The sequence below is a fragment of the Myotis brandtii genome, unplaced genomic scaffold (assembly GCF_000412655.1).
Source record: "Myotis brandtii unplaced genomic scaffold, ASM41265v1 scaffold1172, whole genome shotgun sequence".
Taxonomy (NCBI): domain Eukaryota; kingdom Metazoa; phylum Chordata; class Mammalia; order Chiroptera; family Vespertilionidae; genus Myotis; species Myotis brandtii.
The window spans coordinates 112,822-126,415 of NW_005354058.1; the positions used below are offsets into that span (position 1 = coordinate 112,822).

At 41.3% G+C, this 13,594-nt stretch overlaps 1 protein-coding gene across 1 annotated transcript in view; it reads left to right on the plus strand.

Moving 5' to 3' along the window:
* The window catches only part of KDM3A (lysine (K)-specific demethylase 3A), a gene marked incomplete at its 5' end in the record, with an annotated part of 63,634 nt that overhangs the window by 28,788 nt on the left and 21,252 nt on the right, over positions 1-13,594 (plus strand). The window contains 5 exons of the mRNA XM_005858407.2: positions 3,379-3,583; positions 7,662-7,876; positions 11,572-11,724; positions 11,862-11,957; positions 12,323-12,450. Of these exons, the coding sequence (XP_005858469.1) occupies positions 3,379-3,583; positions 7,662-7,876; positions 11,572-11,724; positions 11,862-11,957; positions 12,323-12,450 (797 nt within the window). The remainder of the gene's footprint in view (positions 1-3,378; positions 3,584-7,661; positions 7,877-11,571; positions 11,725-11,861; positions 11,958-12,322; positions 12,451-13,594) is intronic.

Genomic DNA, 13,594 nt, shown 5'->3' on the forward strand with positions numbered 1-13,594 from the left:
TGCACTCCCCACTGGGGATGTGCTCGAAACCAAGGTACATGCCCTTGACCGGAATTGAACCTGGGACCCTTGAGTCCGCAGGCTGACGCTCTATCCACTGAGCCAAACCGGTTAGGGCCCAACACATCTTTCTGTGACATCCAGGTGAAAGTGTAAGAGGTGATTGATACTTTATACTCACATAGGTAGTTCAGATCTGAAATTTTTTTAAAAGAAAGAGAATTGCATCACTACCTCTAAAAAAGGGATGTTTAGTTCAAGATGCTAAGAATAGGGCCAAACCACCCTGCAGAGTCTGTTGGCTTAAGAACAATGCCCTGCTGTACCCACACTTTAAAACTGAATACTGTTACTATAGAGAAAATGGCACACTGTATTTCATTACTTATATTAAGTTTGAGGATGCATTTCAATGATGGTTTATCAGAAGCTCTCTTATAAGAGAACTAAATGGCTTCAGTGTGTCAAAGGTTCAGAGCTATTACAAGTTAAAAATGCCTTTGATAATTGTCAGCTGTGTGGGAAAATTAGTGTGGGTTTTGATAACTTTTACAAAACACTATTCATTTGGATACATAAAAAATGAGTATATCCACACTCTAGCTTTTACTGCAGGCCTCTGAAACTATAAGGCAAGATGGATGGATTGAACTGTGGGTCTTTTTGATATAGAATTGGAGGACTAGAAAAAGAACTTTCTTTTCCTGTGATACTTCTAAACCATCTTCATTCTTGAGGAGGAAGTTAATATAACTATTAATTTGCATAAAATTAATTGCATAAGAGTATACTGTTCTCAGGAGTTGTGTAATTTCCAAAAGAAAGTTAATATTCATAACCATATCCTTGTTCTATTTCTTTATTCCTTTTTTGTTTCGTTGTTAATCCTCACCAGAGGATATTTTTCCATTGATTTTTAGAGAGAGTGGAAGGGAGGGGAAGAGACAGAGAAACATCGATGTGAGAGAGAGACACATTGATTGGTTGCCTCCTGCACGCACCCCAACCAGGGCTGAGGATTGAGCCTGCAATGGAGGTATGTGTCCTTGATCAGCATTGAACCAGGGACCCTTCAGTCCTTAGGCTGATACTCTCTATCCACTGAGCAAACTGGCTAGGACTCTTTATTCTTTTTGAGTTATCAGCTCTCACACTTATCTAGTTTTTGAGGCAAAGTATTTTAATACTATGTGAGCAAACAATAAAAATTCAGCATTGGTAAACAGAATTATCTATAATAATAAAAGGGTAATGTGCTAATTAGACCAGACATCCTTCCTGACAAAGCCGGGGCCAGAGGGAAGATAGCCCAGGTCCCAGGTGCCTGTGGGCGACTGGAGGGAAGCCAGCCCGGGTCTCAGGTGCTGGAGGGAAGCTGGTGCTGGCAGCCGGGAGGGGGGTGGGGGAGAAGGAAGGCCTACTCTTGCACAAATTTTTGTGCGCCAGGCCTCTAGTAGGTACATAAGTGAGTTAGGAATCCAGCTTTGTCTTACTCAGTATGTTGTGCAACTATGCCCCACCTAAAGTGATTTTATTTTATTACTATAGGCCCAGTACACGAAATTCATGCACTGGTAGGGTCCCTAGCGGCTGCCAGCTGCTGGCCAGGTACTCCCTCCCTTCCTGCCATGGCCGCTGCCAGCCGGGGCCTCCTTCCCTCCCCACCCCCCCACCCCCGCTGGCCCCGCTGCCTGGTTGAACTCCCGGACGACTTCCTGGTCGAGGGGACAATTTGCATACTATGCTTTTATTTTATAGGATTTTAGTTGTTAATCCTCATCCGAGGATATTTTTTTCATTGATTTTTATTTTAGAATGGATGAGAGGGTGGGAGGGGAAAGAGAGAAACATCAACATGAGAGAGACACATAAGTTGGTTGCCTTTCCACGGGGCGGGGGGGGGGGGGCGGGGGTGCATAGAACAGCAACCCGGGTACATGCCCATGACTGGGAATCAAACCTGTGACCCTTGGGTATGCAAACCACTGCTCTAACCACGGAGCACACTGGTCAGGGCTAAAGTGATTTTAAGAGAATGAAAAACCTAGTCATATCCTGGTGCATCCCATCTACTGGGATTTCTGGCTGAGGCCTGGGTGTTATCAGAAGCCTACCAGGATCTCTGGGATCTCTGTTGTTTTCATTTGTGTTGCTTGTGGGCATGGAAAGACCCATTTAGAAACTGTTCCTCTTTCTTGCACCCTTGCTCTGCTTAGGAGCTAAAGCAAACTGGGGGTGAAGAGCTGCCTGTTCTGTCAGATAGATGTCTGGGTCCTCTGAAGCTCTCCTTGCTTTTTTTCCCCTTGGCTCTGCTTTGAACTGAGAATCACTGATAGGATCAACTATTGCTTTCCTCAATAGAGAGCTAGATTTAGATCGCTCAACTTGCTTACTTCTAGATATTTCCTCTTTTAAGCCAGGACAGAACAGATAAGATAACCTTTGGGCTCTTAGCCCATGGTTTGTGAAAACCTGGTCCAATTCAAAGGATGATTCCATTTCAATACCTAAGTAATTAAAATTCCATGCTTGAACTACTGACCTTTTTATTTTCTTTCCTTTCTTACTTTATCTTCCCTTTCACTATAACTGAATAATAGTATTTAAGGAATCGAAGCCTGACAACATCCATTTAGTGTTTTACAGTGAGCTCTAGGTCTGCTTTAAAAGTGAGGTAGGGTTAGATCACTTCTAGGGTAATTATTAAAGATGCTTATTTATTTAAAGCTTCTTTGGTTTGAGATCTTTCAATTTCCTCTCAAGACTACTACTCTCTCCCACCCATCTCTAGACTGATTCCCTAAGAGGAGTTTTTGGGGTTTTTTGGTTTTCATTTATTTGTTTGATAATAAAAAATTTATTTGCCTAAGAATCTAGCTCCCTTGGGCCCTGAGAAAAGGTCTTTTCTATTGGTTTTATATGGCTAGCTTTTGCAGAGAACACACCTTAAACCAGTCTTTTTTGGGGTGTGTAAAATGACTTTTATACAGTGTTGTGTTTGTTGAGGTGAACCTATCTCTGTGCATTGCTAATATTGCAGTGAGTTTGAATTAAGTATCTAATTTGGAAAAATCTTCCTGAAATATTTCTCTTACTTAGGATGGTGAATAAAAGTATACACTGCTTGGAACTGTGAGTCTGGTTGTTAAATTTGGGGTTTTAGTTGGCCAAATTGGTTCACCAGATGAGTATTATAAAGAGGGCAAAATTGTCCTCATAGTTGTCTTCTGTTAAGCTATTTTTAGAAATGACAATTGAACCAGTTATTGAGGAGTTTTCCCTTTGGGAAAACTGGCCTTTTGAATAGAAATCAGTAGCATATTGACGTGATTTTTTAAAAATTTGAGGTCCCGTTTTCTTAATCTTTTGTTTTGCTAGCGCCATCCAGGAAGTCCGTTTTGACAGACCCAGCTAAAGTCAAAAAGCTGCAGCAGAGCGGTGAGGCCTTCGTACAGGATGACTCCTGCATGAACATTGTCGCACAGCTGCCCAAGTGCCGGGAGTGTCGCTTGGACAGTCTCCGCAAGGATAAGGAACAACAGAAAGATTCGCCTGTGTTTTGTCGCTTCTTTCACTTTAGAAGGTGAGGCATCTGGGGCGAAGCTCAGGTAATCTGGGCCCAATAGCATATCCCCCTGCCCTCCTCGTCTAGAACTATAAAGAGTAGAGATACTATTTTTTTAAAATATATTTTATTGATTTTTTACAGAGAGGAAGGGAGAGGGATAGAGAGTTAGAAACATCGATCAGCTGCCTCCTGCACACCCCCTATTGGGGATGTGCCCCCAACCAAGGTATATGCCCTTGACCGGAATCGAACCTGGGACCCTTCAGTCCACAGGCCGACGCTCTATCCACTGAGCCAAACCAGTCAGGGCTAGAGATACTATTTTTAATCTCTGGTTTGGAAATCTAGACCTTACTGAAGATTATTTCCTTCATATTCTCCCTTTTAAATTTTTTTAAAGCAAAGAAGCCTAAAAATACAAACTTCTATTTCTAAAAGTAACAAACAGAAAAATGCTGAAGGTTCTGGAAAACCACTACAAATAACTACTGTTAACTTTTCAATGCATTTTAATGTTTATATCGTCATAAATACACTTAAGCATACTTATGTAGTGTATTGTACAGGCTACCTCATTTTATTGCACTCCACAGATTTTGCCTTGCTTTTCTTTTCCTTCCCTTCCCTCCTTCCTTCCTTCCCTTCCTTCCCTTCCTTCCCTTCCCTCCTTCCCTTACTTCCTTCCTTTCCTTCCTCCCTCCCCTCCCCTCCCCTCCCTTCCTTTCTTTTCTACAAATTGAAGGTTTGTGGCAACCCTAAGTCGAGCAAGTATATTGGCACCATTTTTCCAACAGGCTCAGATGATGGTTAGCATTTTTAGAAATAAAGTATTTTTTTTAATTGTTGACAGTATTACATATGTCCCCCATTTCCCCCGCTTTGTCCCCCTCCACCCAGCCCCTGCCCCACTCCAGGCCTTCTCCACACTGTTGTCTGTGTCCATGGGCAATGCATATATGCAGTAACTTCTTTGGTTAATCTCTTCCCGTCCCCCTCACCCCTCTCCCCTCTGAGATCTGTCAGTCTGTTCTATGTATCCAGGCCTCTAGACCTATTTTATTCATTAGATTCCACATATAAGTGAGCTCATGTGTTATTTGTCTTTCCCTGACTGGCTTATTTTGCTTAACATAATAATCTCCAGGTCCATCCATGCTGTCTCGAAGGATAAGAGATCCTTCTTTTATTTTTTTAAATATATTTTATTGATTTTTCACAGAGAGGAAGGGAGTGGGACAGAGAGCTAGAAACATCGATGAGAGAGAAACATCGATCAGCTGCCTCCTGCACACTCCTTACTGGGGATGTGCCCGCAACCAAGGTACATGCCCTTGACCGGAATCGAACCTGGGACCCCCTGAGTCTCAGGCTGACGCTCTATCCACTGAGCCAAACCGGTTAGGGCAAGAGATCCTTCTTTTTTACAGTTGCATAGTATTCCATTGTGTAAGTGTACCACACCTTTTTTATCCACTCATCTAATGATGGACACTTGGGCTGTTCCCAGATCTTAGCTATTGTAACTAATGCTGCTATGAACATAGTGGTACATATATTTTAGACAAAATGTTATTGCACACTTAATAGACGTCAGTATAATGTAAACATACCTTTTATGTGCACTGGAAAAAAAAATTGTGTGACTTGCTTTACTGCAATATTTGCTTTATCATGGTGGTCTGGAATAGAACTCACAATATCTCTAAGCTATGCTTCTATATACTATGTTGAATCTTACTTTCCCAATACTTTCCATAGTAGGAACCACTTGATCATGTTAACATTTTTCTGCAAGTATTTTTTAATAACTATGTAAGAACCCATAATAACATTGTTTGGTAATTCACTTAGCCAATTCCCTTGTTGGTATTAAGATTATTTTATATTTTTTGCCACTAAAAATAATGTAGAAATGATCATTTCCTTGTTCACATTTCTGATTATTTACTTTGGAAGGATTACTGAAAGTGGTAATACCAGGCTAGGTGTGCACATTTTAAGGCTTTGATACATGTGTTCTGCCACATTGCCCTGCAGGAAGGTTGCGTCTGCATCCATGCCCACTGGTAGGGTTTGAGCATGCTTGTCTCTGTGTACCTTTGTCAGTAAGAAGAGGCATATCTTTTTTTTTAAATCTCCAATTTTATAGACAAAAACTTTCATTTTTATATATTGATTTTCTTTAAATTTTTGATCCTGAGTGAAGATAGGCAGCCATGTCTTATTTTTGGTTTAGTTTTTGCTTTTTTTATATATATAAATGAGCAGTTTGTTCTGGCTATAGATGATCTTTAATATATTTTTATTGATTTCAGAGAAAGAAAGGGAGAGGGAGAAAGAGAAACATCAATGATGAGAGAGAATAATTGATTGGCTACTTCCTGCACCACCACCACCCCCCACTCCCACCCCCCACACAGGGGATCAAGCCCGCAACCTGGGCATGTGCTCCGACAGGGAATCAAACCTTGACCTCCTGGTTAAGATAGGTCAGTGCTCATCCACTGAGCCACACTGACCGGCTATTTTCCCATTTTTGACCTCTTTGAAAGGGAAAGTGCTTTTACTTAATGTTACATAGTAGAAGCCAATCTAGTAGAACTAGAACAAACTCATTTCTTTGGTTAAAAAGAACATAATAATTAAAAAAAATTCTCCCCACCCCCCAATGTTTACAGTGAAGATTGAGGCTATCACAAGCTTTCTCATCAAATTTGTTTCTCATTAACTTCTTCTGCAGACAAAATAGGAGGGGGTAGGGTAGGGTCTCAGTGATAAAGCCCAGTTTGCCATCTCCTTCCCTTTTGAAATGGCTTTTAAATTCATTTTTTAGTATAATGACTATCTCTAATTTAAGCTATCAGTTAAAAACTGGCATATCTCCTTTGGACTGCTTAAAAATAAGCTTGCATCTCTTATGCAACTTCCAGTGTATTTTCAGTTCATTCTGTGCTCTTCTAGGCAAATGGTTTTTTTGTTGTTTTGTTTTGTTTTTTAAATATATTTCTTTATTGATTTCAAAGAGGAAGGGGGAAGGAGAGAGAGAGAGAAACACGAGTGATAAGAGAGAATCATCGATAGGCTGCCTCCTGCACGTCCCCTACTGGGGAACGATAGGCTGCCTCCTGCACGTCCCCTTCTGGGGATTGAGCCCACAACCCAGCCACATGCCCTTGGCCGGAATCGAACCTGGGACCCTTCAGTCCACAGGCTGACCCTCTATCCACTGAGCCAAGCCGGCCAGGGTGGCAAATGGTTTTTCTAAAATACAACTTCATGTGTCTCACAGACTTGACTTTTCATAACTGTTGGTGACTAGTGAAATCCAGGTCCCTGTTTCCTTGCCATGCCTTCCCATACCTAATGTCTACCTTTTTATTGCAAGGTCAAGTTTAGTTACTATTTTTATCTTTACATTAGCCACACAAACCTCTGGTTCCTATAAAATTTAATGATTGTTTTACCTATTATATTCTATTTCACTATGGTTATCTATCTACTTCTATGTGTCTCCAAATAGATTGACATTTAATGTTGTATTTAAAATAAATTAAAAACCAACACATAGCTTAGAGAAAACATTCAGGTGTCAAAAATATTGAATGAGAATACTGAGAAAGTATTCTGCCTTTTACTACTCCTCTCTCTCAGGTACTGAGGCCCACCTTAACACTGCCGCTCATTCTAGGAGCTTGCACCCTAATTAGCAGCTAGGATTCATGTGAGTGCTAAATACCTACGTGGTCATGGCTTCAGTGACTGTTCAGGGTTAGCCTTCCCTTGCTGAGCATTTTTCTTGAAGCAATATTTGTATTCAGATCTGATCAGATAATTTACCACCTTCTGTTGGTCATTTTACTTCTCTGGTAACTTGTGATTATTCTTGCCCCCAAGTCTGGTAGGTGTTCCCTACCATGTCTTTTGGGAATATTTTTCTTATCTTTCTACTGACATTGCCAAATAACAATTGGCTGTAATTAGCCATGCAGATTATAGAAAACTGGGAAGGAATTTGATTGAATTAGTAACTATAAATTGTAAATTAATTTTGTGTGTATGTGAAATGCACCTGTTTTTTCTCTACTTCTTCTAGGTTAAAATTCAACAAACATGGTGTGTTGCGGGTAGAAGGTTTCTTAACTCCAAACAAGTATGACAGTGAAGCAATTGGCTTGTGGTTGCCTATAAACAAAAACGTGGTGGGGATCGATTTGGACACAGCAAAGTATATCCTGGCCAACATTGGAGACCACTTCTGTCAAATGGTGATTTCTGAAAAGGAAGCTATGTCAACTATTGAGCCACACAGTAAGAGCATCTCTTAGTGGGTAGGATTTTTGAGTCCAACTTGATTTTTGTTCCTGAATGGCACCTAAGTCCTAATTGCTTAGGTTTCATTTTCTAAACCCCAAAGTTTAGATGACTGGCATAATGAGGTTGTATTTTTCCTTTTGTAACAGATTTTACCTGTTGGTTTCATCAGAGCCAGTTACCTATCTGGGGGGGTTTACTTGGGGGTGATTACCAAAGGAGTAGAGCTCCTTTTTAGTTAGGAAAGGTAAACATGAGGTGGTTTTGGAATTTGTACAACGATCAGCAGTGTGGGCTTACCAAAAGGGGTTGAGGCCTCAGGATGGTTTACTTTAAGACAAAGGTTCTTAATTATGAATACATTTCAAAGAAAATTACAATAGACAGGTTCTACCCAAGACCTGCTGAATCAGTCTGGGGTGCTGGGTCCCAGTAATGAGAATGGGAACAAGACTCAAACAAAATGATTCTGTTAGAGGCAAGGTTTTAAGGAAATAGGTGGAGGTTCCTATGGGTATGTGCAGGTGGCCTCCACTCTCACATTCATCAGGCAGCCCAATGAACCATAGGAATCAATCAGTGTGGGTGACACATTAGAGCCAGAGCTCCTTCATAACATGTCAGGGTATGACATCTGGGAGGACAGCACACCTCTGTCTGTCCATGTCCCTCTGTAAAACAGAGGTATCCAGCCAGAAGCACCAAGGGGCATCTGTCTGTTAAGTCTCAATTTTCTTCCATCATTTTTCTTTGCCAAGTGGTTGAGAGTTGCAAGTGAAACCTTTCCATTCCTCTGGTGGGTAGCTTTTCAGACTTAGCATAGGCCAGCAGTTCTCAACCTGTGGGTCGCACACCTCTGTCTGTCCATGTCCCTCTGTAAAACAGAGGTATCCAGCCAGAAGCACCAAGGGGCATCTGTCTGTTAAGTCTCAATTTTCTTCCATCATTTTTCTTTCCCAAGTGGTTGAGAGTTGCAAGTGAAACCTTTCCATTCCTCTGGTGGGGGGTAGCTTTGACTTTGCATAGGCCAGCAGTTCTCAACCTGTGGGTCGCTACCTCTTTGGGGGGTCGAACGACCCTTTCACAGGGGTCGCCTAAGACCATCGGAAAACACATATATAATTACATATTGTTTTTGTGATTAATCACTATGCTTTAATTATGTTCAATTTGTAACAATGAAACTGGGATCACCACAACATGAGGAACTGTATTAAAGGGTCATGGCATTAGGAAGGTTTAGAACCACTGGCATAGGCAAATAATGTTTCAGTGCAAGCATCTACCCATACAGCCTTAAGATTTTTAGTTGTAGGTACCAGAAACTAGCTGAAGCTAGCTTAAGAATGAAAATAATTTATTGGACAGGTATTGACACTATTGCATTTCAGAGCCCAAGGAATGGGGCATTCCCAGGAGCAGGAATTCAGGTGGGGAGATGGAATTGTGAGCCCTGGGACAGCCAAAGTCGTGCTGAAGAGAAGAGCAGCTTTAGAATCACTCTATTCTGTTTGGGTAGCAGAGACACTAATAAAGAATCTTGTTGTTTTCTCGTAATCTTCTATTTAAGGCACGTGATGATGGTTTTCTTTTTTCGGTAGAGATACAAAGTGCCTTTATTTATGTACATTTAAATAAAAGTAGTAGATTTAAAGAAAAAATTTTAAGTGATCTAGAACAGCGGTCACCAACCAGTGGTCTGTGGACCACTGGTGGTCCGTGCGGTCCGAAAGATTGGCGACTGCTGATCTAGAAGGTGGTATATAATGATCGAAATACAGAAACACTTCTTTGGAACATATTAGTACTTCATTCCCAAATCATCAGGGCTGTTTAAAGCAACTGATGTTTTTTCTTTACTGTAGGTGAGTCATCTGGAAAATGCATTTTTTTTTCATACAGAAATAGGCATAATTAAGAAACTCTGTCCTTAAAGATTTAAATGTGATTAACCTTTTCTCTTTGTTTGTTTGAGTCTTCTGTTCCTTTTTACTTCCTCTAACCAGCTGGTCAGTTGGAGAGAGTAACTCGCTTTGAGTGATACTGAAAGATGCCACAAGATGTTCCCAGAGGGATTACTCTTATCCTGAGATTAGGAGGCTGAGCTCAACATTTATACTTTTACTTTGTCGTTTCAGTGACAAAAATCATTAAATGGTGGCTCAGAGATCCAAGAATGTTCTCTAATAAAACAGTCTAATGCAAGTGACCAAGGTGAAGTTCATAAAATCTCATTTGCAAAATGCTTAAAGCTCTGTGTATTATACAGTGAGCTATTGCATTATAATGAAATGGCAGAAGTTCACTCAGCAATTGGATTAATTCAGTGCAAAATGAAGTTGGTCATTTGCATTGTGGTCAGTCTGAGGAATGAATAAATTAACCACAAACTGGACTTGGGGGGTGGGAAATACTCTCCATAGAACAAGCATGTGGTAGTATTGATCCAGTCTTGTTCAGGAGAGGGAGACACACAGAAAAGAATGTTCTGATCAGCAGACATTGGGCTTTTGTCGGACCCAGAAAATGTCCTTTCTCTGCTTATACTCCTTGAAACTTTCTAATACTTGATTTGATCATCTGATCTGGCATTTCTGCATAGGTGGGGAGTGGGTTATATGTCCTGCCCATTTCTGGAAGGCCCTTCCCCCATTATCAGGGCTTGGCCATTGGAATGGGAAATGGTACTTTGTAGAATTCTGGATTATGCCTTAACTAGAGGCCTGGTGCACAAAATCGTGCACGGGTGGGGTCCAGCCGGCCCACCCCTTTGAGGACCCATTGGGCTGGGCCTGCGTTGGGGAGGGGCTGTGGGCGGTTGGCCAGCTGGCCTTGCCCCCAATCGGGGTGTTGGGGGCCGATCGAGGGCCAGGCCAGACAGGGGCATTGGTGGGGAGGGGGCGGGGGGGCAATCAGGGCCCGGATCAGGCTGGTTGGCTGCCGCAGTGTGCATCATAGCCACCAGTCATTCTGGTTGTTCTGCCATTCCGGCCACTGGGCTTTTATATATATAGATCTGTTGGATATTTTGGTTAGTATGAGTCAGTCTTGGGTGTCCACATCATTCCTGGCACTAACAAAATCGAGTTTCTGTCCCATGAAGGAACTATGGACTATTGTTCCCCCACTAAATTAATGTGCATCTCCCTCCCGTTTCCCTAAGCACCCTGGGGTTTTTAATGGGCAGTCTGTGTGGATTCAGGACATCTGTGACTAACCTGAGATTATGTCAAATGTTGCGTTTGTGTATCTGAGTCAATTTGTTTTTCCTTTGGAGAAAGCATGGTCTATGCTGCCTTCAGATTCTCAAAGGGTCTCATGACCCTAAACATGAAGAACCACTGTGGTGTAATACCTGTGTCTGAACTCCAGTGTAACCGCTACTATTTTCTTTTTTTATTGATTTATTCAATGGCACTTAACCCACATCAGTGGTATGCAGAACTCATTGAAGGGTGGGAGGGCAGGGGTGCAGAGCCTGAGTATCTCCTAGGGGGTAAAACTGCACCCCCCAACTGCTTATGGTGTGAAGAGGCCTGTGGGTGGGGTGGAGTTGAGATGGGCTCTGGGTGTTGAACAGAACTAATGGGAACTCCAGTCAGAGGAAGGAGTAACATCAGCTCCCTTCCCCTTCAAGTTATATTTCATAAGCCCTCTTCTCCCAAGACTAAGTGATTTATTGATTTTTGTAGGACAGGTTGCTTGGAAGCGAGCTGTCAGAGGTGTTCGAGAAATGTGCGATGTGTGTGACACCACCATCTTCAACCTGCACTGGGTGTGTCCTCGGTGTGGGTTTGGAGTGTGTGTGGATTGCTACCGGATGAAGAGGAAAAATTTCCAGCAGGGTGAGGATTGACTTGATTCTCCTCCAGACCCCTTAACACCCTTAGATTAATCCTTTTATTGGTTAGTGGTGATGGATTCCTGAGGTATTTGGGGCCAGAGTCCATGAGATCAGTTACTACAAATCAGTTATTTGCAGGTTCTGCCTACAAGACTTTCTCTTGGATAAGGTGTGTGAAGAGTCAAATCCATGAACCAGAGAACCTGATGCCTACACAGATCATCCCTGGAAAAGGTATTTTACATGGTGTAATGATTTTTTTTTCCACCTTGTTTTGGTTAGCTCAAAGGTGATTTCATTTTACTTTGTATAGTATATTATATGCTAACTTTATTTTAGAGTGTACCATAAATTGTCCAGAAATTTGTAAAATAATGTCCCCAAAACTTTGTGATTAAGGTCTTGTAAATAGTTTTGTGGAAGGAAAGGAAATGGTACATTTGGGGGAAGGCATACTTAGCAGGATGAAAAGGAGGACTTGTAAGCACCATGTTGAAAAAATAGTCATCCTGCCAGAAACGTCAGCTTCTGCTTTGTCATGTTGAGATTGAAAATACGTGACATCCATGTTCAGATGTTTGCCTGTGCCCTTTTTTTAGCCCTCTATGAAGTTGGAGACATTGTTCATTCTGTAAGAGCAAAATGGGGAATAAAGGCAAATTGTCCCTGTTCAAACAGGCAATTCAAACTCTTTTCCAAGCCAGCCTCAAAGGAAGACATAAAACAGGTATTACTGTTTATGCTAGATTCACCATCCTTATTGTTGTCTGTCTGCTTTCAAATAACCCAAGGATTTCTATATATTTGAAAGGAATATGGGGACACTGTGGAAAGAGAATTCATGTTTCATGTGCCACTTCATAGACCCATTCTCACTTTTCACATTACTATCATGGAACTTTTAGTAGGTTTTTAATTTTTGTTTCTTGAAAAAGCAAAAAACTCTTCTATTATAGTCTACCTAATAAGTTACTATCGAATTTATATGGGTTTTTCCAAGCCAGCCTCAAAGGAAGACATAAAACAGGTATTACTGTTTATGCTAGATTCGCCATCCTTATTGTTGTCTGTCTGCTTTCAAATAACCCAAGGATTTCTGTATATTTGAAAGGAATATGGGGACACTGTCTGTGGAAAGAGAATTCATGTTTCATGTGCCACTTCATAGACCCATTCTCACTTTTCACATTACTATCATGGAACTTTTAGTAGGTTTTTAATTTTTGTTTCTTGAAAAAGCAAAAAACTCTTCTATTATAGTCTACCTAATAAGTTACTATCGAATTTATATGGGTTTTTAAAAACTTCTCATACTTTGCAGAGTTAAAGAGATTCAGATAAGCTCTAAAATGTTTTAAATTACTAAGTCTATTTTACCTGTAATGTATGTGAAGAGTTGAAGGAAATATTGAAATTAATCTTTATGTACCCATACTCAACATAAAAAATGTACATTTCCTTGGTGCTAATGCTCTTCCTAGAGGCATACCCTTCTTCTTCACCATCACATCCTCTCTCCCCCATCTTCCTTCCTCTCCCTCAGCCCATTATTCCATATTGTGTTTAAATAATCAGAGTTTTTTACATTTACATAAAAGGCAGCATGGGTAGAAGAGTTGTGATTCTGGAGTCAGAATTAAATTTGAATTTTTTCCCCCTGACACTTTCTAGTTGCATAACTTTGGCTCAAATTAACTGGTTTATATGGGCTTCAGCTTCCTCATCAGTAATCCTATATAATAAAAGCATAATATGCAAATCAACCGAACAGTGGAACTGCCGGTTGGCAGGGGGCTGGGCCGGCAAGCAGGCGGCACCGGGCCAGCCAAAGCGCGTGCCAGCAGGCAGAGGGAGGAGACGGAGATGGGGGG